This window comes from Gallus gallus, chromosome 3 (assembly GCF_016699485.2).
Source record: "Gallus gallus isolate bGalGal1 chromosome 3, bGalGal1.mat.broiler.GRCg7b, whole genome shotgun sequence".
Lineage (NCBI taxonomy): Eukaryota > Metazoa > Chordata > Aves > Galliformes > Phasianidae > Gallus > Gallus gallus.
In genome coordinates, this window is record NC_052534.1 from 63,765,195 (window position 1) to 63,791,464 (window position 26,270).

Consider the following 26,270-nt stretch of genomic DNA (forward strand, 5'->3'; position numbering starts at 1 on the left):
TCTCTATTTCATCCCTTACTGAATAATGGTATCTGATGGCATTAAATGACAATGTGTTTTTTCTTTTCTTGCTCCTAAAAAAAAGATTATGTGATTTCCACTAGTTCAGATTGCCTTTAGGCCTAGGAAAAAAAAAATAATAATTAGAAAAAATAAAACCATACTCATTTAAGGAAGTAAATTGATTGGAGTGACGAAACTGTGGCTGTAGCAGGAAAATGCTCTTGGAGCAGCCACTGAACCCTCTCTGTGCTGGTTGGGAGTGATCTAAGCAGCTACTTTCTTCCCAGCCTCACCTGAGGTACCTGGCAATGACCCTGTTGTTAGAACTCCTTCTCCTTCTGGGGAACGACAGGAGAGAATTAAGGTCTGTGGTCCCCAGGTTGGTTCAGTTCCCACTCTCCCTTCCTGCTGGTTACTCTGCAGTGTGAGTGCTGGGGGAGAACTGCTGGGATACAACAGTAATGATGTCTTAGTGTCTCCATTCGGTGAGGATATGGTATCCACTGATGCCACCATAAAATTTACTTCTGCTGTCTTTGGCAACAAATTATTTTATTATCTTCCTTAGGGTTGCAAAATGTATTTCTCCATGGCCTAAACTGGTGTAGATGGGAAGGAGGGAGAGGTGAATGTTTTTGTTAAGCTAAAACCATGAAGAAATCTAGGGAGAGCCATAATTACCTCGGAAAGGGCAAGAAATTTGATGAAAAATTCACTGCAGTCTTGAAACCTAGTTGCTGTCAAGCTGTGTGAAGCTGAAGTCACAATCCCATCCTGTCGGGCTTGTGTTTAAGGAAGACTGAAAACATTAAGAGGTTATGGCTGCCTCTTCCCAGACTTCCACGTGCTTTCCATCATGTGTTGGCAGAGAAGCTGTGCTATGCTGCAGCTCTGCCAGTGAGATGTGCAGGACTCACACAGCCAGCTTCAGCCCTGGGATGTCAGTGAACAATTCCCTCTCAAGCACTGCACTTTCCCTCAGCTGTTTATCACAGGTAAAGACTGTCAGATCAGAAATTTTCTCTGAATTATCCACACACATTCCTACTTCATCCAGAGGAACTAAAAAACTATGAAATTACCATAAACCAGCAATGTTACAAGAATATGAAGACAATCAAGTGTTATACTCATCATTTTCCTTCACAGCCTTAAATTTTCTCTTTGGCTATTTCTAAATGTTACGGTCATACTACTGTCTCTTATTTCCTTGTTCAGATCCCACTCCTTGGTTGAGGTAAAAAGGTTAGACCTACTGGTTGGCAAACATTGTTTAATTTCAATTTGATATAAAGAGCAGACTTTGGCGAGTCATCATTTGAAGTGATCTGGAGGAATACAATCTGGATAGTAGCAAAATATCACTAACCATGATAAAGCATTTTGTATCTACAAAATCCAGTATAAAGTGGTTCCTGTCCAGTAACCATTACTCACAGACTTAGAAAACATAAAGTCAGAAGTTTGCACTGGTGTGGTCTGACCTCTATATGGACAGCCATAAGGCTTCAGACAAGTCTCCTTTAAAAAAATAGAGCACATGTTTCAAACCAACTTATACATTAAGAGTAGGTGCTTTGTAAGTAACAAATATAGTACTTCTAATGAATAAAACAGGTAGACAAACTACGTACTATTACTTCATACTACTAAGATGAGATTAATACAGTCATCCTGCTGGATTTTTGTTCAGTGAATCACAAATAGCAATTCATTTGGCCACTTTAATTTTACTTTAAATTTTGAAAAATTAAATACATTTTCAGTCTCTTGTTACTGAATTTCCTTTAGCCCGATTTTCAAATCATACATTACAAAAATGTACATACATTTCATAGTTCAGCAAATAGTAATTACATGTGTTACATTAAAAACAAAACAAAACAAAAAGGTCATCTGGAAATTCTGATGTAATTATCTTTATTCTCAGGAGCTGTATTTACAAATGTTCCATTTTATGGTCCTTATGCAGAATTGTAAACTGGTAATTAATCTCTCTAAAAATGTTACTTGTGGCAGATATAAAGTCCCCTAACATTTTTAACAGCTCCTAAATGCCCTCTGGTGGCCGGGCCTGACAACTGCGGAGTACAGCAGAAAAATTATTATACGTGACAGTAATTATGGAAGGAGGATTTTTTTTAAAATTATTATTTAATCAACGGAATTGTGAAAAAAATATACTTTATATCACCATTGTTAATTAAAAGCAACTAGTAATATAAACCATCTGTTTCAATGTGCAATATGTAGCTGTGCACACTTTTACTAATACTAATGTGATTAAAAATTAAATGCTCAAATATAGAGGTAAACAGCAGGACTTTTCCCTGTACTTTCCTTTACTTTTCAGTTTTGCCTTGCATGAGGGCCCTGAGAAGGGGACGATAATGGTAATCTCCTGTACCACTGGGTGTGGAAGGAGCCACCCAAGCTATGGAAAAGGAGTAGTGCTGAGTGGTGAGGACTAGCATGGCAAATGGAATGCCTTGCTCCCCTTTAGAGCCCTCTTCTACTCATCATAGAAAAGTACCATGTTGTTTCATGAATGGAAGGGAATGATAAGCCTCTGATTCTCCTCTCTTGTTCTTACCTATTTCTGTCTTTTTCCAAAATGTGATGTTTCACTTTTGGCCCTGCTCCAGTGTTGCTCCTCTTTGCCATTCCCCATAGTAAATAGATAGTTTCCATTTTGTCTTGATTCTTAATCTCGTAACCCCTGCTCTAATTGGGAATCCTGTGTCCCGTCACAATCTCTAACAGGTGGAGAAAAAGAGAAGAAAACCCCATCCACAGTTTCATATACTTTTTTTCACTGAATGTCATTACACCTTGGTAATTCCTTAAGCTCAGAGCATCTCTCCACCTGAAACTCCCCACATCAGAAAACCTTCTACTGATGCATGTCTCTTCTGTTTGAGATGCAAAAAATATATCCTAGTGCTTAAACATCTTTCCTGTGAAATCATGCATAATATAGTTAGAATTTCTCATTAACAGCTAGGTTCATTTTAGAGCGCTGTTAATATTAGTGCTAACAGCTATGGCACTGATAGGAGTTAAACCAATGGTCCTAACCAAGGCTCGAGTTGAGTGTTTTTGAGCATCAGGAGATGCACCTAAATAAGATAAAGGCCTTTTTGTTTACAGAAATGTAGGTGAGAATAAAGCACATTTTAGTGGTAAGGGTAGTTATCAGCTTCTAAAAGCAGAGCATTACCTGTCCCATTTTTACATATTCCAAGCACACACAAAACTCAAGAAAACCCATGGAAAATATGAGTGCCTTCTAGAAAACCATAGAGCACAGTTTGTGTATTTGTTTTGTTCCAAAAATACCTGCCAATCCAGAAGATGCTATTTGGAATGCTAATACTGATAAATGAAATATTAAAAATTGATCAAATGATTACTCTGAATTATATTATCTTGGAAGATTTGGTGTTCTAAAAGATGGAAAACATGAACTGCCTCAACAATTATGTCCTTAAATATTTCTGTGTCACATTATAGGGTGAAAACAAGAATCTCCAAATCTGAATAGTTAGAGACCGGCAGATATGCTAAGCTATCTAAACAGTGAGCTGTGGTTTGGAAAAAAATTTGTACCATTGCCATCTTTGAAACTAAAATAATTTGTTTTAATTTCCTCACTACAACCTCTAGGAATGAATGCCCCTTTCACTGATTTGGCCATAAACTATATTGTATTACTGCTTTAATTCCTGGAAACTTAACATATTTAAATCTTCTTAGTGTTCGATGGTCAATCAGTGAAGCACTACAGGATCAGAAGACTGGATGGAGAAGGCTTTTTCTTAAGTAGAATGAAAACTTTTAAAACTCTGAATGAGTTTGTTGACTATTACAGTAAGAACAGTGATGGCCTCTGTGTGAAGCTTGGAAAGCCATGTCCGAAGGTAAGAGTGAATATGTGTGCACGTATTTTCATAAGCTAAGTCTTCAGTATCATTTAGAAAGTGCTAGTCCCATATCTGCTTACGTAGTTGAAATGGTGATGATCTACTTATTTTCAGAAAGTTTAGATAGCAATACATTTTCATTCTTGAAGGTGAAGTGTTAATTTTGAACAGGTTAGAGGAGAAAATGTGCCAAATCACAATTTCTTAATACCATGTTTTAATAGATGTGTATGGTGATGAAATCTTCAGATGCATAACTCCAGCTGTCTATATGTAACTATGGAGGCAAAACCACAAGGTTCAGGCAAGCAAGACGTGATTGGTCAAAAAGCTTGCTAGGGGATGACTTCTAATTTTTACTTTCTATGTCAGGGCATTTTCTTTAGAATATTCCTTATTTCTCACTAAAAACAAAACATTTGTTTTATATTCTCAATTTACAGAGAACATAAAATTCTGTGCTGTCAGGAAACACTCATGTCTGTTTCAACTTAACAATGTGAATGATACATTCTGTTGAAAAAAAAAAAAAGAAAAGGAGGGGAGGAGAGGTCTAAATGTATTATTTATTTTCTCTTATCAGGTACAAATTCCTACTACTTTTGATTTGTCATACAAAACTGTTGATCAATGGGAGATAGACAGAAAATCTCTGAAATTCTTGAAAAAGTTAGGATCTGGTCAGTTTGGTGAGGTATGGGAAGGACTGTGGAATAACACCACCCCAGTGGCAATCAAAACATTAAAACCAGGTATGTGAATTGCTCTTAAATGTTAATAATATGTAATGTTGCCAAACTTGTTTCTTTATTTTTTTACTGTTACTAAAAATAGATCCTATCCCTATGTGTAGCTCTTTTAAAAATCACTGTATTTAAACATATAGGTTAATAAATCTCAACTTCCAGATCATGTTTGGTATTTGGATGTCAGGTGAAAGTTCTCTACAGACAGAGCAGTGAGGTGCTGGAACAGGTTGCCCAGAGAGGTTGTGGATACTCCATCACTGGAGGTGTTCAAGACCAGGTAGGATGGGGCCTTGGGCAACCTGGTCTAGTATCAGATCTGGAGGTTGGCAGCCCTGCCTGTGGCAGGGGGTTTGGAACTTGATGATCCTTGGGATTCCTTCCAACCCAAGCCATTTTATGATTCAGTGCATTTGAATGACAACTTAATGTAGTTTTCTGTTTCTGTGTGAGCTAGAAAAATTCTTACATTACACAAAAATTCTTATAGTACTCAAAAAAGCAACCCAGCAAGACCATTTACCTTTGTTGGTATGCTACCATATTGCTGGTATAGAATTAAGTGAGCAAGTATGATCTGTAGGTGAAGTAATGCATGTACTTCTGGTTTGTCATCAGTTGACTTTTTCTTAGTAACTAGGTACTATATTATAAAGCTTCCTTTGGTGATATGGAATGTGCACTATGTTAAGCTCACTGTATTTAAGAAGTACTTCAGTATTAATAATGATTAAATACATTTTGTCATGTTTTGACACACAACATTAATATCCAGTATTTGAGTATGATATAACCTTTTGATTAAGACAGCATTTAACATTTTTTCTTCATTATTTTTCATTACCTTAAAGTAATCTAAACATTTTAGATTGACAACGTAAAACATCTGCCAGCAGATGGCAAGAATCCCATAGAGAAGAAAGGTAGCACGAGTGGCATTTACAGTTTTTAAAAGATAACATTAAAATTTGTTGTCATAAACAGAAAAAGTTCATGTTGGGCAGTAATGATTCAGTTTCAGGAAGCAAAATAGATTAGTACCTCTGGTTCAGAAGAACAGCTAGATGTTCTTGAATCCTACTTGACTAGAATGATTTCCTGAAAAGGGAAGAATCTAAAAGTGCATTTTAGGACTATCTTACATTATAACAATGTTGATTATTTTTGGACTTGCAAATTGAGAGATGTAAGAACCTCTTATTTTCTGTTAAAGCAGAAAAAATATTCAGATTAAAGTCCTTCTGTAATTAGTGTAAAAAACAACATACGGTTTCAGTGAGCTGATACACCTCCATACTGATCTAGTAAACACAGAAATCATTTTGAAATCTGTCCATTTCCCTGTTCTGAGGCATTCCCAATGCTAAGACATTTTGTGGCAGGGATCCATCTGAAACAAGAAGTCTGAACCCAGACTTTTTCTGCTTTAATCTACAAGCAGAATTCTTCAAGTAGCTCAGATATTTTAAGTGTCTCATTTTTTATGGTCTCACCTTCACTGGGCTTTTTCTATGTGTTAATCATTTTTTTTTCTAGGTATGATGCCAAAAGAGAGAACAAGTCCAGCTGTGTAAAGACAGGGAGTTGCTTCACATTTCTTACATGCTAGCCATCCATTTAACAGTCCAGTATAATTTTTCCTTTTCTTCTCCAAGCTAATTTCTTCACGTTAGTTTATTTTCCTTTAAAGATTTAATGAAACTTATGGACAAGTTTTATTGCAAAAGAATGAATGGTTCTTTCTAAAGCATGAAATCTTGTAAATAATATTTAAGGAAGGAAATTAACTAAACTGGAATGAAGAACAAGGCTAATCTTAAGTTTTCTTCTACAGATTTTCTTCCATCTTCAAGAAAATATGAGGCAATTAGTGTTCTAGGAAAAGATTTGTTTCTCATCCAACAAAATAATAAGATTTTGCACAAATTGCAGTTCATACATTTCTACTTATTTTCTCTATGAAGAAAGTGCAGCTGACATTTATCTGGTATTGCATATGCAAAATGCAAAGCTAAACTAATCATTTCGTCTTCTCTTAATAACTCATTTCAAAACTCTACTACATCTTCTCTTTCTGTATAATGAGAACAGTGCATAGTTTCAGTTCTCTGTGAAACAAACTCCTGTTTTAAAAATGGACTCAATCAGAACTGACGAGACTACCCAGAAATGCATAAAACTTGAATGGGACACTAATACCAAGTTACAGCTGCAATTTGATTACTTTTGCTCTTTTTTCTTTTTGCCATTTTGTATTTTTAAGTTGAAGGACTGCTATTAAGACCCAACCTGAAGAAAAAGAAAAGAATTAGAGGAATCAAACTTTATAACTGAAGCAGAGTTTAATGTGTTTAAAGCCAAACTAAACTTTGGAGATCTATTTCTTTGTTAATCAATTCACTACCCATTCCATGTCTAACTGATAAAAGATAAAAAGAACACATTATTTCTAGAAAAATTCTAACTCTCTAAAGATAAAATGATAGATTTGTTAGCTAAATATTAAGATTTTACACCAGAATAAACATATTATCTACCAACTTGCTTACTCACAGTCTAATACATTACAAATGAAGAAGCTCCTTCAATAGTGATACTCTTTGTGTTATGGTAGTTCAGCTGGGTAAAGTGACTTGATTAATCAATATCTTTTCCTATTTATTTATTTATTTATTTAACTTCAGTCTACCTCCTATTAAAGCCAACAGTAGCTGCCTTGCTGATTTCACAATGGCTTACATTGAACCAGGGTAGATACAAGTCCTACCTAGATGAGAGGTTTGGATAGCTGAAAGGATGTATTAAATAGTCTTCTGTCTTCATGATACTGCAAAAGAAATGGATACAAACATTTTGTAAAATTCCATAAGCAGTAGTCACTGATTCCATCATTGTTTTTGTCAATATTAGTTACACCCTTAGCATTACTTCACTAAACATCCAGTGGAGAATGGCATAGAAAGGGGAGACACCAGTAGGGTAGCCCAGAAGCCAGGATGTAGCAGCACTCATTTCTGCAATAGTCTTAAATAGACAGTGCCCCCCTTTCTTTGATCTTCTGTACAGTCTTCCATATAGTGGTCTCTATCATCTCCAAACTAGGACCTGGTACTGATTAAAAAAAAGCTGTCAGTGGAGTAGGAAGTTATTTACTTAATTTTTTAAGAGACTTCTGCTGAGGAGAGTTGAACACATTTTTCAGAGTATCTCTCCAGGTGTTTGGTGGAAGCTGAAGAGTTCCTATTTTCCTTTGTCTTCTCGGTGCTCCCTCAGAATGCCTGTGATGGAATTTCTTCTCTACTTGCCCTCTGACTGTTTCTGCAAAGATATTGCTTCAACGCTTTCCTGTACGTGTCACAAATTAGTGTTTACACAGAGACACTGAATGAGGTTGGAAGTGACTTCTGGATATCATCCTTGCTCAAGCAAGATCCCAAAGAGCACACTGCACAGGAAAGCATCCTCCTTCAGAGGAGAATTCCATGAGTATACCTTCAGACATCTACAAACACTCTTATCAGTAAGCCTAAAATGAAAGGCAGTATAAGCTTCAAATTTTGCAGGTGCATGACTGAGGATCCAATTATATCAAGCTTCAGCTTAAAAAAAAATAAATAAATCAGCAGCATGTGTTTTCTTTCTTTCTTTCTTTTTTTTCCTCTCCTGTGCCCACTGCACTATGGAGAACTACTTTTCCACAGTGAGTGAAGAACTACATTTTGTAAGCCAAGGGCATCCTCCTTCATGCTTCCAGAAGCAAACTGCTCAAGTGTTTCAGCAACACTCTGAACACACACAGTTCAGCTGGGACTAAGTTGGAAACATTAGTTTTTGTAGGCTGCAATGACTAAAATTTATGGCTTCTAATCTAGAAGGAACAGAATTATTGATCACTGATACTGTCTCTGTAAGAAAAAGAAGTAGTAGTGTGAGCCAATGCTCAGATAGTTGTCTGGTGTTTGGTTCCTTCTGCTTTGGCTGTATCTGTGACATTTTAGCAGGCCAAAAAAAAAAAAAAAAAAAAAAAGTGGATTTATGAATAAAAAAAAAATCCAAGAGAAAACAAGACTGTCTTTAAGGAAGAACATCTCAGACCTCTGAGCTGCTGACCCACAATCAAAGATGTGTAGAGATCAGAGATAAGAAAATGGTCTAAAAGACAACAGTTTCTTTTTCTGTTCTTGTCTCTGTACAACATTGTCTTGCTGTAGGCCCCTGAGCAGTCACTTCACATTTTTGTTGTTATTTCCTCACTGATACATTGTTTTTTTTTCAATTTAAATAGAAAATGTTGCAGCAGGGATTTGCACTTTGTCCTATGCTGAGCATGATGGATTCTCTAGAGTTCATTGCCTGGGCTTAGCTGGCTTCTCCAACTGTCAGCACATGAAGCAGACATCTATCATCACCAGTTAATCATATCTGAGAAAGTTCCTTATGCCTGCTCAAGCTGACAGATGCATTTGTCATTATCATATTGTAAACCATCTCCCAAGTTTCTCTCTTTTCATGGAAGCTTCCCAAGCAGAGTTTGTTTAGGAAGCATTCTCAAAATAGTCTTTGGGTTGGTAGTCTTATGAGAGGCCTTAGTAATATTCTCAGTTCTTTAGTTTGTAACATATTTAATGCATATACAATGGAAAAAAATTTTTTACACACAGAAAATTTTCTGTTTCCCTGAACAACGATATTATTTTTTCTATTTACTTCATATCCTTACATTACCTTATAAGTTCACTTGTTTACAGTCAGAACACTGACTGAGGGTTGCTGGATAGCTGTCCTCCTATTGTGAAAAGCTTACACTCAGTCTCTTTTGTTGCTAAGAATTTGTAGTTACAAATGTTTTTTATTATATATAAACTTATTCAGAAGATCACAATAATGCTCAGTATAATCTCTACACAAGTTCATTGTTTATAAACATACAGAAGATAACATAGCTCTGAAGTACAGGGTTACTTTGAAGTCATTTTTAAAGGTTTATCAGAAGTTACAAAGTCTGTCCAGGAGGGCTTATCAAATATTAAGGACCACTTACATTTAGGCCAGTGGAAACTAGATAGAGATAACTGACTTTTCTCTCTAACTCATTTTCAAGTAATAAATGTCCATCTTATAATGTGAAGCTTCCTCAACTCTTGAGCAAGTAATTAGTACTGATACACCTGCTTTAAGTAGGCTTAAATTAGAGGAGATTTCTAGCAAAGAAACACATCAGAGTATATCAAATAAACACATGTTAACATTTGGTTTTTAATAAGTACTTTGATGTTTACCAAGGTGTTACTCATTCAAAAAAAGAATTATTTAATGCATAGTTTCTTCAAGTAGTGATCAACCTACTCTCAAATTGATATCTTATGAAAAGACATTAACTAGCTGCTTTTTGATCAAGTGGCTTCTACCTACAGTACTTTGCTGTTCACATTCTGTTTGCCAATTACAGGTGAAAATGGCTACTTCTTTAGAAACACGTAACTCAATGACAAACTTAAAAAAAAACAAGAAAAAATAATTTGAAACTCCATTTGGCTTTTATATTTTACACATTTCATTTACACAAACATCCTCAAAGAAATGTACTGTTCTTGTTGCTATTATGACAGGCTTAGTTTATTTTTCCTTTTTGTTACTGGCACTCAAACCACTCATTAACATATGCTAAAGATATTAGCTAAGAAAAATAAAGGTTATATACAGTCTTTATAATATGCAGGAAATACTGATCTGGTCTCTAGTATATCATCGTTACTATTATTTTTATGAATATTAACAAATAGTAAAAAGGATTTACTGTTATTCAGCTAGTAGAATACTTCTGTCTTCATCACATTATTAGAGGTTGACATATATGAAAAACAAATCACTTGGTTTGAATTCATAGGAGGAAGTTTATAGTATAATTAAACTGAGAGAAAACTTGTAGGTAAAATTTGACATTAGAAACAAATCAGGCTATTATTTTTTATGATGTGAAGAATCTCTTATAACGATCCACCAAGGGCAAGTGGTTTCATAGACTCCAAGTCAGCCTTACTTAATTCTTTTTAGGATAAACACATCAAATTTTAGTTTTGATGCTAAGTCACTGCTCAGGTTTATACATACGCCTTAAGAGACAGAGTACCTCATGCTTTTGTCAGAAATAGAAACAACTACACTGTATACTTCTCTTGAAAAATAAGCAGGAATATACTTACTGACATAATACAGATATAATATAGTGATTTAAAAGCAACCTTACAAGATTCAAGATGACTGGATACGCTTGATTATTCAGTATAGAGCATAAAGTTAAACACACACAGAAGAGGCCCCCCCCTCTGAGTCACAAGGCCCTCCACTGAGTCACAGAATGGACCCCTTGCTTTCAAAACTCCTTGAAAACAAGCAATAAGAACCCTAGATGTATCTAGATCTTCCCATAGGCCCACACTTGATCAACAGTATTTTTTAAGGAATTATCTGTGCATAATCTAAGATATGATCCTATCAAACCTAATAAAACCTAAAACACACTATTACTTACCTACTTAAGAACTGTATCACCAAGGCATCTTGATATCAAGACATAAAAGATCTCTACAGAGATATAACCCTGCAATGCATTACTACTCAAGAGAAAGACTGTTGTACAGCCTACTGCTACGCTCCCTAATTATGGGGTAAGATGATTGATGCATAGGCGCATGTTACTTTTTAGGTGCGAGCTCAATTATTTCTCAGCTGGGGAATCAGGTGTCTGCTATCAGTTTATTCAGCTCTCCTTCATCTGAGACAGATTTGTGGTTACTGTCAGTACCATTGGTTATTGTTTTCCTGTGCTAGGCCAGACTTGAAGGAAGCTGAGGGAAGAAAAGGGGTGTAGGAAAAGCACACTGTTACAATCACATAGCTTCTCTTTCGGCTTTAGGTTGGTTCCCATGATGAACTCATAGAGTTTGAAAAAAGCAAGCACGTGCACCACAGTATTAAAAAAAGTGTCAAAGCAAGCCCAAGCACTATAAAAAGAATTCTACGTGGTTGGTTTTTCTTTTTTTGTTGTTTGTTTGGTTTATTGACTGCAGATCTAGGATCTGTGGTATTCAAATAAAGTCTGTGTTGCCCTAGCTAAAAAAAAGGACATAGGGTAGCATTACAGATATTTATTTTTTTCCACCTGACTCTCATCATCTCTTCTTTATAGAGAACATCCATCAGTAATCTACTGTTCATCCAGTTTCCCATTTTCCTCTGATAGTGACAAAAAGAAATAGGTATAGCCTGTACCAGTTAGAGATGTATTATTGGCTGCCATCCACTTATTGATGACATGGAAATCCATTGCCTTTCACCACCCCCTTCTAATGACATCCTGTAAAATATTGCCAAATTGGAGCCTGTGAGATTGCCTAACAAAGTATGAGAACACAAAGTATGGGAAGAGAAGCACTTATCCCTTGCAACCGTCTTTGCTCTCACATGTTGCAGTGTCAAGTGGCTTTTTTTTTTCACAACGTCTGTCAGCAGCATTTTTCAGTCATTTCTGTTGTATTGATGCAAGGATGTGAAATCACACATCACTGTTATGTTTTGGGAAATAAGTTGAAGAACTGCTCAAGTGGCAGCATTCAAAGTAGGTATTGGGTGAAGTGACTCAGGCTGATTTACCAGTTCATTCTGTAGAATTTCTGGTGGAGTTTTATTGCTGAGCCATTTAGCTTCCTCACAGCATTTTACTCCATTTAAACATCCATGTTTGAAGCAGAGCCAAGCTTCCAAATGAACCTTATCAGTTACCCAATGTTAATGTTAAAGAAAATGAAATAAAGATTCTTACTCTTGCATGCCTGGTTTGTTAAATGACTCAATCTGCTTACTCCAAGAAAAAAACCCTGTTTTTAAACATGACATAGAACAGACTAAGCTTGGATTTTTTTTGTTTTGTTTTGTTCTGTTTTTGTTTTCAAATCCTTCCCTGTAATCTCTTCTTAATGAGTATATTTTGATTTAGTAAGAAGAAAGTATCTGAGTGGCTGGATAATTTCACATTTGTTTTTACAGGTACGATGAAGAAGGTGTTATTTACCATATTCCTCAAACCTCTGAGAATATCTGATCACTATTGGATAATCCATAAACATAACATTTTTTCTTCATTTATGCATATATTTTCCTAATCAATCCCCCATTCAGGATGTATGAAATTTAAACCTAGCTTTGCCACCTACGTTCATTCCCTGTGCCATTTCTATACTGTTTCTTTGACTTAGTTTATAAATTGATCCACTGCATATGTGAATAGAACTAGAGGTAGTATGACCTTATGCAATACTTAAAAATTTGGGATCGTTAGCAGTTAAGATAACTAGGCATTAAAAGGAGTATAAAATTAGTTTTACATATTCACAAAGAAAATAACCCCAAAATACATATTTATTTATGTATTTCTATATTGGTAAATATTATAAGTCGCTATTTGCATTTATATATATAAATTGCATGGATCCATTCCTTATATACTAAAGTGTTTTCAACGCTTTCATTGTTTAGTTGCTGTAGCTGATAAAAATAGTGCAGCAGATTCTTACTGCAGCATTATTTTTTCCATCAGAAATTCTATGTTCATTACTATTACCTCAATTTCTGGGCATTTTGTTTACTAGATGTAACATAATTATTTGTTTAAATTGTATCATTTAGCATTCTACCTTCACCTTTTTCCGCCTGGGGGAGGCCTGTGGGAGGTTATTCTTAGCCTTTCTATTCCTGGGGGCCAGAACGCATATGTTCTCTGTCCCTGTGCAACTGGCATATTTCACTCATTAACTGTTTATTTCAGCTGTGCTGTCTGTTTTCTCTGGGAACTGTGAAGACTTGAGATGCTAATGTACTTTGAGAGACAGAAAACAATCCTGGTTATTCCCTTAAGACTGCCAGGCTGGTAGGAATGTCCTTATAACCTTAGCTTATGTTTTGTTATATGTTGTTGTTTCAGGTTCAATGGATCCAAAGGACTTTCTGAGGGAAGCACAAATAATGAAGAACTTGAGGCATCCAAATCTTATACAACTTTATGCTGTTTGCACTTTGGAGGACCCAATTTATATTGTTACGGAGCTGATGAAATATGGAAGTCTTATAGAATACCTTCAGAGTAAGCATATGTCTATAAACTCATTTCAAGGGGTGTCTCAGCTTTCAGTTTGGTAAATACAGTAATATGAAAGATAGAAGTACAGCACTTGATTTAATATGAAAAAACGCATTATTTGCTATATTTGGGGATGAGAAAAGAGGAAGAGGTTTATGAATTTTTGACATGCCAAAGTATTTGAGAAGTAGGAGAGAATGACATTCAAAGTTTGGTTCTTATCATCTGAGACACATTTTTTCACCATTTCTACAAGTAGATGGAAACATGCATTAGCAGAATAAAAAAAAATAAGCATGGCAAAAGAGGTCATCATACTTGACGCAAAATGGAGGCATTTCCACAAACTGTACGTAACATCTTTGAAATCTATTAACAATCAGAGATAATCTTTCCTTGTGTATTTGTTACTTACTTATGTTATCAAGACTTATATCAAGAGAACTTCAGTTGTACTCTTCTGAAGGCAAATAATTAAAAATGAAGTTCTACGGCCTGTAACAGACTAACATACTTATTGCTCTTTAAGTTCACCCCAGCTACTGTGAAATGCCTGATTCCAATGCTGTTCCTCATTTTAATTTACCAGATGACTGAATGTTAAATGTCTGTAAGGCTGTGATGATCTCTTGAAAACAGATCTTCATGATCTTGATAAGTTTCTTAGGCTCTAGCCTATAGGGCAAAGACCTAGGAACCACTGTAGATACTATTTGAGGTAACGCACTCCTTCCCCCATCCTCTCTGTGGAACAGTTTCTTAAGTAAGGCTCAGTCCACAAACAATTACAGCTAAAGAAATCTCTAGTAGAGGGACAGCCTCTTTAGGAATTAAGCAGAGAGGGGCTGCAAGGAACTTGGGCCAGATTATCTAAAGGTTTATGTACAATAGTAAATACTAATAGTCAGAGACTGTGAGGAACAAATTTACATTCGTATCATATTTGGCGCCTTTATATGCAGATTACTGCTTATCTGACCAAAAGAGCCTGGCACATCAGAAAATGATTGCTGTATGTGAAAATATTTATTGCATAGGTGAAATAACTCTGAGAAAGCCAGGATAAATCACAGCTAGCACAGGTGAAAATTGGTCTCTCTTCCATGGAGCACAATATCTCTAGGATACATTAGTTCTGCAGCCTATGTGTAAATCAATTGCCAGCATATGAATAGCAGCCAACTTGTTGTAGGCAGTGAATGTATACAGGCTGATTTGTGCACTAATTCCTGTAATCTTGCACCACAGACTATTGAAAATCAGTTGGTCTCCAGGCAGCTGTTAAGATAACCATAAAAATGACCAGTACAAACCTGGTGGTGTTTCTCCATTTCTGATGTCCTATGCACTAGGAGATAAAACAGAACTAAGAGGCAGGGGCAGAAATTCAGGTACTTTACTAGATATTGGTCAGAGAACCAATTGCCATCAGTGAGAGTAATAAGAAAGCAGATTTGAAGCTCGAGTAAAGCTCTGTGTCTGGAAGTGATCCACATTGGTTGGAAGTCAGTGCATCACTCCTGATAAGCATTCTTGAGACTCAGCCACTTCAAGAATCAAGAAAAATTTCCAAAAGGCTGCTGTTTCTACGTACTCCATGGGTAAAAAAAGTCAAAGAGAGGGAAAACCTGGAGATAATTTTTTGGTTACATTTCAGATGCGAAGGTATGTTTTTCCAGTTTTGAAATACCTTGCTATTACATGCATGGTGGCTATCACGTTCCACCCTAATGACCACAACCTAATAATGATAAGCATGTGAACTCCTCTAAGACCCTGCCGCCACCATGAGATATGAGAAAAATACAACTGAAAACATTTCGTTATCGAATGTGAATGTACTTGTCATAAATATATGAATGTGTTTATCAATTCTGATAGACCTGGGTTTTTTTCTGGCAAAGACACTGTCTTGAAATTTGGTGAATTATTACCAATGAAATACTCTCAACTGGGCAAATATATTTATATATTTGTATTTATATTTTTATTGCCAAGATTCTGTAAATGAGAATATTTACCTGTCTTTCCTACATGAGGTACTATTATTTTTTAGAATGTGGTGCAGACCCTGAGCTGTCTTTGATATTTTCTCTGGTAAAATTTTCATATGTGAGGGATAGCTGTGTCAAAAATGTTGGTAGGAAAGGACATAAAAACACTATGTTTTCTTTATAGGACAAGGAATAAGCCATGGGAAAGTTTTATAAATTCACAAGTAGCACTCAGTTTTGGATGTGGAAGTTATACTAACTTTGGGTTTCTTTTTGTTGTTGTAGCTTTTCCTTCTTTAAAACAATTAAAAAAAAACCCTAAAGCACATGTATAGTGAGATGAATGCAGCTGTAAACTATCCCAGTGCTCTCAATCTCACAGATGGAAGCTGGATCTAGTCTGGAAACTTCTGTAGCAATACTCCCACAGGGCACCTGTGATCTCGTTTACTGCATTGGCACATATGCTAAAGGCTACTGCAGGCACCCACCTGGTCTGGGATCTCAAAAAGGACCCAAAAGAAAGAGAAGTCTTTCAGCAGTAATTCCACATACAAAATTGGATCTTGTCTCTGTCTTTTAACATGGTGCACCTGTATGTCCTGGAGAGAAAAAAAAAAAAAACAACAAAAAAAACACACACACAAGGAGAATTTAGCAGCTCTGACTTCTGTTCTGCACTGAAGCAGCTCATTAAACATGAGAAGTTGTTCTTTCTGTCATGACGTTCCTACATTCCTATGCTCTCTGCATTGGAGCAAAATTATGTCAGGCCAGCCTAGGGCATCAGCAGAGCAAGGACGAACCTGTGCTCAAATCTGTCTGTGTCTTAGTCTGCTTTCACCAGGAGGTAGTTTGCAGTCTGAGCAGATGAAGGAACAGTGTAAAAGGGAACATGGAAAGAGGGTTTTAAAATCAGCTTGTATAAGCTAGTTTTCAAAACCCATGTACCCATGCAGGTACTGGTACATATTTAATTACTGTCTGATTAAATACAACTTAAGACTCATTTGTGGATTTATCTTTGTCCAGTGAGATAAAAAAAAAAAAAAAAAAAAAAAGATGTCTGTCAGTCCGTTCTTGGAACTACAAAACTTCAGAGTGCTTTATTATTCTGCATCCTGATGCTATATTTTCTTGATGGTTAAGTCATAGATTTTTACAGAGCCTGATTTTTCCCTCTCTCTTCTAAAGATTAGGGCAGTATAAGTGTGAGAGAGGAAAAGAATTTCTGAGTCAACAGTAAAAGTAAATAATCTCAGTGGTAGATTATAATGACAATGAGTTTAGATTCAAAAAGGAAGGAGGACAATATACACAGAGAGCAAATAACATCATTCAAAATTCATTCATTTTATCTATTTATCTCTCAACATTCAGGTAAGCAGGAAATTCAAGACTTGGAGATCATGGAATAGATTAGTAAACAATAGTATTTCACACTCTTCATAAGGAGCGATTGCAAGGTTAGGTCAGATAAAATGTCAGAACTGGAGGAAGCCAGGCAAAACAATACAAAGACACTTTTACTATGAATCAATCCAAAATATCAGATATAAATGTTTTATTTCTTTAACACTGAGTCAGTAAGGAAAAGTCACCATCCTCAATGAAAAATGAGAACTGCCAAGATATGTAGCAGCAAACACTTAGCTTTTTGTTGTTGCTGTTCAGATTCTGAAACAGAAAGTTGAAGCCATTTTGAGTATTGCTGCAGAAGTAGGCACTCATGTTTCAGTGCTGCAGACTTTGGTTTTGGGTGTCAATGATGCTTCAAGAAAACACTGATTTCACATATATAGACTACCTTGGGGTACAAATTACTTGTTATGATGTGTTCATCTGTTCTCAAATTGCCACAAAATCCCTGGTCTTGAATTTTAAAGTGTAATACTCCAGTGACACCTTTTTGTTACCTGTCTTACTATTTATGGATGGCATTTTTCTGTCCTATAGCCTCTTTCTTCATTTGCGGAAACAAGTTTTTCTGCTCAAAGTTCTTTTACGACTTTGTTTGAACAGCCAATCTTTGATTGCAAATCTCTATTTCTGGGACTTACTGATTTTACAGTGGTGGAATGGCATGCACATTGCTTCAGAAAGTTTTACCAGAGAAACAGGCAGCTTGAAAGCAGCCCAAAGAATCCTAATGTTGAGTAGCAGCAACAGTGATAACAGCATGAAGCAGTTAAGTGGACTGGAAAGTGAAAATGAGAGTTACACTTGACAGCAGATGGTGTATTTGCTAGTAAAAGTCACTGGAGAACATTCAGAAGGGCTATTTTTGTGCTTTTCACTCTTTAGTCAGCTTTGGCTATACCCAGCATGTATTGACATTAACTCATACTTGCATTTTGGGATGGGTTGGGCACTTTTCAGAAAGACAAACATCTGCATTGCTATCAGTAGATACGTCTCTTTCTTTGTCACCAGCTCCTTATAAGCCTAGAACATCTAGATATTTAGTATCTACTCTTTCAGGAAAGATAGGATAGTCCTTGTCCACTGTCATGATACTAGCTGTATGACTTAAAATGGGGCCATTCACTAATATCTGTCATGTGGTTATTGCACGACATGGTTGTCTTGATTCATATTGGCTATTTGAACCTGAAAACTGTTATGTTATTAATATCTGAATACCACAAATATTATCTTTGTCTATCTCTTTTAAAACAGATGATGCAGGCTCCCACATCTCCCTGCCACATCAAATAGACATGGCTGCTCAGGTGGCTTCTGGCATGGCTTATCTTGAATCTCAGAACTATATCCATCGAGATTTGGCAGCCAGGAATGTTCTTGTTGGTGAACACAGTGTTTACAAAGTGGCAGATTTTGGACTTGCGAGAGTTTTTAAGGTGGGTCATGAGAGGGTAAATTGACTCCACCTCTGGAGGAAAGTTAGAAGGGGTCAACTGGGGGATGTACAGTAGCTTCTAAATTATTGGGTTGAGGCGAAAAGCATGTGCAGAGAGAAAAGGATTCCTAATGTGTATCCTCTACTTGCATTATTGCATACAAGGTTAGAAGCCAGCCTGTGCCATTCTGTCAATCTGAAGATGGCCTCCCGGTATGTGTCTCCCAGCCACCAAGGAAGGAACTTGGCAGGCAATAACTTTTATTGCTCAGCCTTTATATATAACACTGGTGTCTGGCACATGGAGAGAGACTGTAGGAATTACAGTCCTGAACCTGTAAGAGAAGACATATAAAAATATATTCACAGCTATTTTCCCCGTTTTTAGTTCCTCACTGCCTTCATGATGCTTGGGAGTGCAGGTAGCAATCATAAATGGATCTTATTCCTCTGCACAACTAACTGTGAAACTCATAAAGCGTCTCAGACATTTAAATCTGATGCAGTTTCAAGTTCTTTTCCATTATGCTCTTCTTCTTCTCCTTATGCTTTGAGGATGTGGAATACCAGGTAAAGCTGAGGAGGATCATCTCAGCAAAGAGCTGTGGGTTAGAAATGAGATTTTCTCCTTCTGAAAATGATTTGAGTTGGGAAGACCTGATTTGCCATATTTTATGGATTTCAATATGTAGCCTATATTTTCTGAAGTCTTATGATTGCTTTTATTGATTTATGCTCTTCCACTGCAAAGCAAAAACAGATAAAAAAGCCCTCTGCTTCTAATTTGCTTTTTTTTTTTCCCCTATTCAAGCAGCAGAAATTTAATTTCATATTTATTACATTCTGAACTGTAAAGTAATTTCTTGACAATAACATCAAGGGAATTTGAATGTACTTTTTGCTTAATATGTTTTTTTCTAGTTGTGCATAGAATCAAATTGTACATTTTTTAACATGAAAAAATATATATTTTTAAATGGAAAGTGCTGACTATAGGTAATATTTTACAGTGCTTGACATTTCTTGTTAGAATTGAACTTCACTAAAATAATCTGTCATAGAGTCACCTTGGCAGACTAAGGAATATTCTGCCTCTTAAGTCAAAATGCCAAGTGTATCAGTATGTAGACACAACAACCATTTGTTCAGTGCTTTAGGTTATTAGAGCTGAAAAAGACACTCTATATTAAAACATCAAAATCCAACCCCCAAAATTAGTGTATACATTTGCCTAAATTTGTATGTGAAAAACTTCACAGAGACTTGAATGTGGCTGATGTACATTAAACTGCATTTAAAAATTAAGAAGAGGATAAATGTTCACAAAGTCTAGGAGTCCATTCTATAAAACTTTATATAAATGATTCTACTACTAAGTAAAATTAACTCAAATTTTTGAGCAAATAGTTTTCCTTTTTTGTATCTGTATTTCCTCTTCATTTTGCATGAATTAATTGCAACCATTGTAAGCTAGTGCTAATTTAAATCACTCAGAGATTGTTCTTTGGTCCTGAAACCTGCTAAAGTGATTGTTATCAAAGATAATGGCCCTTCAACACTGAAATAAATCAAAGAACAAAGGTTCCGAAATTCATTAGCTCTTGCTCTTCCCTTCTCTCTTTACTGATGACAGACATAGAGACATTTGGTCTCTAGTGTCAGCAAGATCCATACACTGCCACTTCTGACAGACTTCTGAAATCTTGCATGCCAGATCCAGAACTCACAGTAGCGGGTTATAATTAATCACAAACCACTCTAGTGCTGCATTCTTTCTTGAAATGATAAATGCTTTAGAAAGACCTCCAACAAACAATAGCATTTCTAAGATGTAAAGCCCAGTTCAACAAAAGATTTCTGTAAGTGCATGCTTTAATACCATAAAAGGCAAACATGTGATAAGTTTGAGTATAAGCTTAGCTTGGTCAGGTGCTTAAGTGCTTTGCTCCTAAATCAGACTTCTTTTTTTCAACCGTGACAGGTAGAAAATGAAAACATATATGAAGCTAGGCCTGAAACAAAACTCCCAGTGAAGTGGACAGCCCCTGAGGCAATCCGCTATAACAAATTCAGTGTTAAGTCAGATGTGTGGTCATTTGGAATACTTCTTTTTGAAATAATCACGTATGGGAAGATGCCGTATGCTGGTAAGTATTTTTTACCTACAGAATGATTTCTAGTTACTATCTTGCTTTAAGGATGACATAAAAAAGTTAAATGCTTGTACTACAAGTGAGTTGAAGGGTTAGAAACTTTCTATAAGTACGAAGTGGCTGTTCAGACAAGGCCTATTCATTGGCAGACCTGGCTTCCCCAGCTTCCTGGGAGCTTTCCAAGGGGTGTAATTAGCAGCCATTCAAGCTTCCTCTCAATTGAGTCAACCTGCATTTCACAGACACAGAAGCCAATTGCTTATTTTCATCTAGCACCTCATCAAAAAGGCTGTAATGCAGAAAAGGGGAAGGCTTTTTGCCCCCACCTACTTGCACCCTTGCTTATCTTCTTCTGTGAACACCACATGAAAGAATAGACTGTCACAGGCGAAATACTGCACAGGTACTTCAGGAAGAAGCCATCAAAAAATGAATCAGGGTGATTTTCCTCCCTTCCCTCATATTTGACTATTGCAGTGGGAAGTTTTCGTAAATAAATGAATCAGAAGAACTAGGAATAAAACTTCACCGAACACAAAAGTAGATTCAATGGTGTGGGAGCAGCCAATATACCTAGCATTCTGAGGAGTGCTCAAGGAACGCCGGCACCAGTGACACTAGATATTAGTGAAACGACTGACTGTGACACATTTTGTGCTGGTGAGGAAAACACAAGGGCAAGATTGAAGCAAAAAGACAAAGTTAAGCTGCATCTTGACAGGCCTACAAACTGATACATTCTCCATAAACTACGTTTCACAGAGTCGCACAGTGGTATTTACCTTAAAGCGAAAAGTTGATTTTGCTTTTTGATTTGCACCCTTACCTCCTGCGAAGGCATGTTGAAAAAAACAAAAAACAAACCAACCACAAACCCAAAGCCTCAAATCCTCAACTCATTCTCATATAAACTGTGTATGTAAGCATATATATAAACAAATTATTCAAGTATAAATGATATATAACACCATGATTCTGAGCATTGTCTGAAAATATGCTTAGCAAAGCACACAAAATATGCCTTTGCAAAGGCATAGTTTGCCTTTAACTTCACAGTAGAAATAGTTTTTTGCTTTCTTGATATTATTTTCAAGAGTTTGTCCTTGGTAAAAAGTTAAGAGGTAAGGTTACGTTGAGCCATGGTGGCAATGGGTAATGTACAGAGGAAATATAATTCAGAGATCTAAGGAAAAGGAGTAAAGATTACATCGCTGAGGATTTAGTTTAAAGAGTAGAAAATTGAAAGAGAATGGGACAATAGCCTTGGTACAAAAAGGGTATAGCAAAGAAAAGGGAATTGCCTCTTCTCCATGACCCATGGTGACAGAGCAGGATGCCACAGGACAACTGCACCACAGGAAAATTAGGACTTATGCTATTGAAAACTTTCTAAATGTGAGGAAAATTCAAAAACAGGACAGATTTTCTTGGGAGGTTTTGGAGCTACTGAAAACAGAGGGATTTATCTTCAGCTTAAATTAAATAAGTGTCAAAATAATTCAGGCAAAAGCTGGTAGTCCTCTCAACTGCACAAATCCATTTGAAATGCCTCACACGGGTATCAGCAGTAAAGAGATGAAGGGCCTGGAATGCGATGGATGTACTTTTAAACTGCAGTTTTGGCAGCTGCAGTGGTTTCCTTGGCCTTTTACTGTTGCACAGGACCTGTCTGCTCCCAGCTCTGCCCTTAGAGATCCTGCAGGTGGGGAGTGCAATCTGTTGTCTCAGTGGGAGACAGGGACGCACAGGTAATATGATTAATTCTTTCTGCCTTGAAATATTGGCAGGCATGCCGGGACACCAGGTGATCCAAATGCTGGACAAGGGATACAGACTCCCTCAGCCTGAGACCTGCCCCAAGGCACTCTATGAACTGATGCTGAAGTGCTGGAGTACGGAGCCCAGTGAGAGGCCCACATTTGAGGCCTTGTACTGCCAGCTGGAGGACTACTTCGACAATGACTCCTATATGGACAACCGTGCCACCATCAAGTGAACCCCAAGGCAGGGACGGAGGAGGAAATGTAAATGAATGTGACTGAAGGGAAATCAATTTAACCCCAGATGGGGAACTGGATGTGAAGACAAGGAGGACTGGTAATTTTTCACACCTGTGCTGGCACACAAAGACACGTCATGATTTTACTGGTGGCAAATGTTTTGCAAGACTAAGCATCAGGAAGCAGGAAGGGTGGGGGCTTCTAAAATATAAACAACCTTGTATTTATTTTTTAAATAACAGCTCACAAGAATGAATAAATGAAATGAGTCTGGTTCAATAAAACCATAGCAATTTATAATTTCCTTATTGGAATAATTACGTATTTACCGGTTATTAGATTTTTGATCCCTACTAGTTTGTCCTTGTGGAGAAATTTGATTACTCTGCACAGCAGGATCTGTGCTCTGAAAGTTCTCTTATACTAAAAAAATATAGAAACTCCATGACTGTGATGATGCTGAAATCTAGATTAGCTGCCTCGCTTAGACTTGAAGTACTCATGCTTTTGCTGTATCTGAAAATAAAAGAGATGTTCACGGGAGGAGAAAGGAATTATTTTCATATTTGAATGTGAACAGTGATTTTTACTAGTTTGTATAACGTTCTTCTTTTACAACAATAAACACAATTGTTAGTAGATTCCTGAAGTGGTTTGTTTTAAATGTTAGTATTTGAATTACTATCATCTTGTAAGGAAGTGTAAGGACTTGTTTTTTAGTTCTAAAGACTGGGAATTTTGGAGAAAAAAATATTTGAAGTTTAAATCATGACTGCCTTAGCATTTTAAGGTGACCCTTCACCTATGTCAGCATTCCTCTCCAACAGGATGACACCCATGGCAAATCTAGTTATTTTGCAGAAGAACTCACAATCCATGCTTCCATCTTCTCCAGATATAAGTTTAATATAGGAGATTTAAATATTTGATGATCTATTTTGTTCTGTTCCATGGTGAAATAGGACCCAGATGTTTCTGCAAGCAGTCTTTACAGCAATGGATTTCAGAATTTTCTTTTTCTTTCAGATTTTCTAATTAACTTCAGTATCAGTTTTGCTAAAATTTAATATCACTATGACATTTTTATGTTCTCAATTGTGAGGTTTAGAGAACCAAGTTTCAGTTATTTACTTATGATTCATCAGTTAATTATTTAACAACATAATCCAGGAATTAAGAGCTGCACAGTGTTAACATACTTTGAGCTTAGTACAAATGTGTTACCATTTTTCCTCTAATATGAAGAAAGAGTATAAATAAAAGATTCATTACTTTAAAGTGGTATGTCTTTTTTTAACTCTATTCTTTATCATCTCTTTTCTTCATTTTATACTTCAGATTCATTCATCTCAGTTCCTTGCTGCTAATTTTTAATTTCCTTTTCCTTTCCTCTACTTTCAGAAGACAGAACTTCTTTTATTTTTTATTTTTTTTCTTTCCACACACATCTCTTATGTACTTTCTATCCAGAACACCTTTCCTTATTTATGTTTTCCTCTGTTGTTCCTACACTTGTAGAATCTCTAGTGTTGTCTGTTCACTTCCATTTTTGTTCAGAGTGTTTCTCTTAGTATCTCTCTACATACTAATTACATTTGTAAAGTTTCAATAGTAATTAATTAGCTGTCCCAAAATTCATATGATTTTGGAAAGTCATCACTACTCTGAAAGAAGTGAAATGGTTTTGCCAAATCCATCCTGATAACAGTTGGCATGGCATCATCTGAGAGAGACACATGGGAAGTCTTGTGCAGTAATAACATCCCTGTTTGTTTCTAGACTTATGTTAACCACTGGCACCTGGCCCAAGCAAGATATTATTTATGATATCAAATCTCTATCAATCCTTGTTTCTCTCTTCTAGCCAGGAGCTATGTTTACCCATTATAATATGAGGTTAGCAAATCCCCCAGGGAAGTTTTACTTAGTAAGAGTAGGAACGCAGTTATTCAGAAAGACCATCAAACTTGCAATCTTGATGTACAAGCTCTATTTTCTGACTGGGAACACTAAGAACATTGCAAATAAAACTAAAGTCTTTCCAATTAAAACAAAAAAGCTGATAAAAGAAATATAAACCTTAAAAAGGCCAGAAAAGTGCATTTCAGAGGAGTTTATCTTTTCATCTTTCTTTTTTTTTTTTTTTTTTCCAAAGGTGATTTGTCAGAAAACAAACAAACTAACTGCAGCCATCATAGGGAAACAGTAAAGTTTTTAGAATTTCAAATTTTACCAACCTGTCAGGATGATCTGTGCTGGCTTTTGTCCTCAGGTAGAGGTAAAAAGGATCTTGTAGCAGTGCTAGCTGAAAGCAGGAGGTAGAGTCTCTTTGATGAGTCTCATTATAGACATCACATCAAATAAATTCATTTGTTTTCAGTACTGAAGCAATATTTGGCCCCTCCCATTTGACATACTGTAGGTGTATCTCACTGGTGTTACATACATACATAGCTCACTGGTGTTGCCAGAGACCAGCCAAATCTTTTCTTAGCAGAAGAAGAAATCAGGGAAAGGCAGGAAGACATATAAGTGATGAGGCCAGAATGTTCATTTTTCTCCACTAAGTTGCCCTGAAAGAGTGTAGTGCTTGGTAGAGCCGCTTTGCTGCCCTCAACAAATAAGGTGAGGTAAAACTTATTATCACATGCTACTATGAAAACCGGTGATTTGCCATTCTGGCTTCAGTCTGTGCTTTTGCATTTGCTTCCTTATTCTGCCTAACCCTAAAGCCAGCCCTTGTTGCACCAGTGATATTGTGCCTCACTAATTTGAGGTTTAATTTTTCACCTCCTTTTTTTTTCCCTGGGCTGACAGAGGAACAAAGGAGAGAAAAATCATCAATGCAGTGGAATCAGCAAAGTTCTGGAAATAAAGAGTAATGTGGAAAACTAAACATTCTTTTCCTCAGTTCTTTCTCTCAATGTATTTGCAGTCAGATGGATCCATTACCAGGAAAGACAGGAGGAAGAAGGCGGCCAAGGGTGATGTACCTTCATAGAGTTCAATTTACTTACGGGCAATGTTACAAGCAAAACTATTCTTTTCCAAGTCCAATCCATTTTGTAATCATTTTATTTATACAACAGATAACAATTATAGTCAGAAGTCTTTTCTATGACTTGATTTAAATTAAACATCAAGGTTATCATTTCCAGTTATAGTGCACAGTAAGATAGGCTTAACTTATTCCATTTTGAAGCCTTTTATTTTCAAGGTTCTGCCAGAGCCATCTATTGCACTTGTTTTTACCTGATGGATCATGGAGGGAAAATAATGGATTCAGTTATGAGAAACAGTAATAGATTTTTTTGAGCTGACATAAATTCCTATGTTTAGATAGCATAAAAGGATCAGGAAGAGATAAGTTGGATTTTCTTCAATAGACCTGTTCTTGAGAAATTCACTTCACATAAATTGTACTGAGACATCTTTATGTAATGTTTTATTTATGT

At 36.3% G+C, this 26,270-nt stretch overlaps 1 protein-coding gene across 1 annotated transcript in view; it reads left to right on the forward strand.

The window, feature by feature from the left end:
- FRK (fyn related Src family tyrosine kinase) overlaps positions 1 to 24,093 on the forward strand; it is a 47,269-nt gene extending 23,176 nt beyond the window's left edge. Inside the window, exons 3-8 of the mRNA XM_419779.8 lie at positions 3,760 to 3,923; positions 4,510 to 4,678; positions 13,653 to 13,811; positions 18,482 to 18,663; positions 20,644 to 20,809; positions 22,603 to 24,093. Coding sequence (XP_419779.3) covers positions 3,760 to 3,923; positions 4,510 to 4,678; positions 13,653 to 13,811; positions 18,482 to 18,663; positions 20,644 to 20,809; positions 22,603 to 22,811 — 1,049 coding nt within the window. The 3' untranslated portion in view covers positions 22,812 to 24,093. The remainder of the gene's footprint in view (positions 1 to 3,759; positions 3,924 to 4,509; positions 4,679 to 13,652; positions 13,812 to 18,481; positions 18,664 to 20,643; positions 20,810 to 22,602) is intronic.
- The last annotated feature ends 2,177 nt before the right edge of the window (positions 24,094 to 26,270 follow it).